Source organism: Octopus bimaculoides, chromosome 2, assembly GCF_001194135.2.
Source record: "Octopus bimaculoides isolate UCB-OBI-ISO-001 chromosome 2, ASM119413v2, whole genome shotgun sequence".
Taxonomy (NCBI): domain Eukaryota; kingdom Metazoa; phylum Mollusca; class Cephalopoda; order Octopoda; family Octopodidae; genus Octopus; species Octopus bimaculoides.
This window is the reverse complement of record NC_068982.1, coordinates 45,904,423-45,907,987: the sequence shown is the minus strand read 5'-3', so window position 1 is coordinate 45,907,987 and position 3,565 is coordinate 45,904,423. Positions and strand designations below refer to the sequence as shown.

General features: G+C 37.8%; 1 protein-coding gene across 3 annotated transcripts in view; it reads left to right on the top strand.

Moving 5' to 3' along the window:
• The window catches only part of LOC106874350 (uncharacterized), a 554,238-nt gene that overhangs the window by 322,323 nt on the left and 228,350 nt on the right, over positions 1-3,565 (top strand). For all 3 annotated transcript variants that reach the window (XM_052976976.1, XM_052976981.1, XM_014922059.2), the window contains one exon: positions 165-185. In XM_052976976.1, coding sequence (XP_052832936.1) covers positions 165-185 — 21 coding nt within the window. The remainder of the gene's footprint in view (positions 1-164; positions 186-3,565) is intronic.

Below are 3,565 nucleotides of genomic sequence, written 5' to 3'. Positions count from 1 at the left end.
TGTGTGTGTGTGTGTGTGTGTGTGTGTGTGTGTGTGTGTGTGTGTGTGTATGTATGTATTTATGTATGTATGTGTGTATCTATGTATGTATCTATGTATCTATGTATTTACATGTATGTTTTTATCTTTGTTTAATAAGCTGTATTTTTCTTCTATTTCCACAGACTGCATGCTCTTCAACGCCGGCAAGTATTAATTGTTTTTTATTAGGCAGAATCAGAACTGCCAAATTTATGTTGTTTCCGACATCTTGATCTCTGGATCATGTCTTTCTTACTTTAACTTTACTCTTTTTTTTAATCTTTTTTAATTATCTACATTTTTTTTGTCTCGGTTTTGTTTGTTTTATTTATTAGTTAACTGTTTTTTTGTAGAGGTTTCGTGGGGTTTTTTTTTTGTTATTATTTTCCTTGTCAAGAGAATGTTGTTCAACAAATGTCTGTATTGTAGTAATCTTTTTTTGTTAACTGTACATATACACTCATTCGCACACAAACACATACTAACACAAAGAGAAGTACTTATGTATTCATACTCACGTACTCAGGCATACACTCCATACGCGTTTAAACATGACTGCATTTATACACACACGTATTGTGATGTTACAGTAGACGTAATTATAAAGATATGGTTTTGTGTGCAAGTGTGAATTTGTAAATGCGTAAGTGTGCGTGTGTGTGCATATGTGCATGTGCGTACGTGCGTTCGCTTCGTAATTCATGTCATAACAACTATCATCATCCTCAAGAATGCCAGACGCATCACCATCATCATCATCACCATGATTAGTATTCCATTATGATCGTTGTTATCTTAACTGACACCATCGTCATCAGCAACATCATCGTCGTCATCATCATCATCATCATCATCATCATCATCATCGTCGTCGTCGTCGTCGTCGTCATCAATCGTTTGCATCATCCTTACCTTTATAGACATCATCGTTGTGCTCATGTAGATGAGGAAGATGATGACGACGATGATCAAGATGGCTACAATGGCGTTGGTGATAATGGTGGGGGCGGGGGGGGCTCTTGATGATGAGGATGATAACTGAATGATGATGAAGATATGACGACAGCAACGACGACGACAATGATATTGATGATGATGATGATGATGATGATGATGATGATGATAATCTGTCTCCTTATCATCATCATCATCATTAGTTTGGGGGTTGTGATTATTATCACAGTTTTGATTACTGTTACTGTTACCATTAGCTTTGTTATCCAGTATTCTCTAACATTTCCTATCAATATTTCCGTATTCTTCTTTTTCTCGAATGTTTTCAATTATATTACTTTCTGTTAGTCTAAGTTTTGTAGTAGCTCTTTCTACAAAGAAGAGTCTTGTCATTAGCAACGAAGCATAACCCCTTGATTCAAAGTAAGATAGCAACAAATTTATGGAGCTGCATCTTGAATTTCAGAGAACTATTACACATTTTCCCTGTTCGATTTACAGAATGAAATTGCAGAATACACATTAGATAGTTTCCTTCTGCGTGGAGGTGCAATGGCCCAGTGGTTAGGGCAGCGGACTCGCGGTCATTGGATCGCGGTTTCAGTTCCCAGACCGGGCGTTGTGTGTGTTTATTGAGCGAAAACACCTAAAGCTCCACGAGGCTCCGGCAGGGGATGGTGGCGAACCCTGCTGTACTCTTTCACCACAACTTTCTCTCACTCTTACTTCCTGTTTCTGTTGTACCTGTAATTCAAAGGGCCAGTCTTGTCACACTCTGTGTCGCGCTGAATATCCCCGAGAACTACGTTAAGGGTACACGTGTCTGTGGAGTGCACAGCCACTTGCACGTTAATTTCACGAGCAGGCTGTTCCGTTGATCGGATCAACTGTAACCCTTAACGCCGTAAGCGACGGAGTGCCAACAACAACAACAGTTTCCTTCTGCGTTTGAAAACCTCGGCTTCTCCAGATTATTATTTACCTGATTGTTAACAAAACCATTTGTACCAAAAATTAAAGGTACACATGTAAATTTATACTTTGGAGGAAGAAACCAAAATTTTTGAAGTTCTTATTACTACCCTCAGCGCTGTACATCGCTTTTATTTATCTATTCATTTTTATTTTCTATTGTAAATCAAAGTTGCTACATTTACATTTAGTGGTAGTTTCGGTGGAAATATTCCAAAATGATTCCTTATATTGGTTTCAAATTTTGATACAAGACTAGAAATTTCGGTGAGACGAACTGGTACTTGTTTTCCCGACCCTGAAAGGATGAAATGCAAAATCGACCTCGACTGAATTTGAACTCGGAACGCGAAGACGGACGAAATGTCGCTAAGCATTTTTCCCAGAGTGCTAACGATACTGGTTGGTCGCCGCTTTAAGTATTCATTATATTGGAATATATGAATATAACATCAGAACTCCTTCCTATGACCGTTCTTTCTACGGATGGTATTGTATTTTGCTTTAACAACTTGGTGTCATCTTAAAAAGTAATCTGTTGATGAGATACTGGAGAAGTTACTGATCAAGTATATTACCTCTGTCATGTGACATAATCAAAACTTTTAGTAATATACTGCGGGCCTAAGGGTGATGCTGTTTCTTTCGTTTAATAGATATTTTGGATCTAACTCTCGTAGTTCAAATGTAAAAACATGGCATTTTCACTGTGACATGACGTAATGAACACATATCTTAGAGAGTTTATATTTTTTAATTTTATCGTCATAATTCTCAAACTTTCTGAAGAAACATAATCATACATGTAATTTGTCATTGTGCAAATTATTTCTCTTGCTGGTCTTTGTTGAATAAAGTTTATCCAGCAGGGATTGCAAGGTATGTCACTGTTCATAGGGTCATCTGTGAGCAACTTGCAAATCGTAAGATCTTACTTCTTACCTGTGAACAATTAAGTCTTTAGTTTTACTGTTGTCGTTTAAGAGAAGCTGTCTGAGTGATAGTGTATGACTTTCAAAGCTCGTCTGTCCTTATTCTCCGTTCGTTTCTCATGAGACTGCTTTGCGATATTATTACAATAGAAGTTTCTCGCTGATGATAGGATCCTTATTGTAATTACCACTGTTGTTTAACCAAATAATCCAATCGTTAGTTCAAGTAGCGGGGGGGGGGCACTGCATATGCATTGATGAATGTTCTCTTGTCACAAGAGGAAAACATTCGTTGCTATATTCATTTGAGTCTGATTTGATATTCCTTGGTCATTCCATCTTTTTTCGCAACGCTTTATACGATATATTTCATTATTACGGACGTATTTGCAGCATTCATTGAATAGAACATGGATGTTAGATGGACCTCGGATGTAAAACGATATTCATACACTTAATTATGAACATTTCTTATTTCTTTACTACCCACAAGGGGCTAAACACAGAGGGGACAAACAAGGACAGACAAAGGGATTAAGTCGATTACATCAACCCAGTGCGTAACTGGTACTTAATTTATCGACCCCGAAAGGCTGAGATGCAAAGTCGACTTCGGCGGAATTTGAACTCAGTACGTAGCGGCAGGCAAAATACCGCTAAGCATTTCACCCGGCGTGCTAATGTTT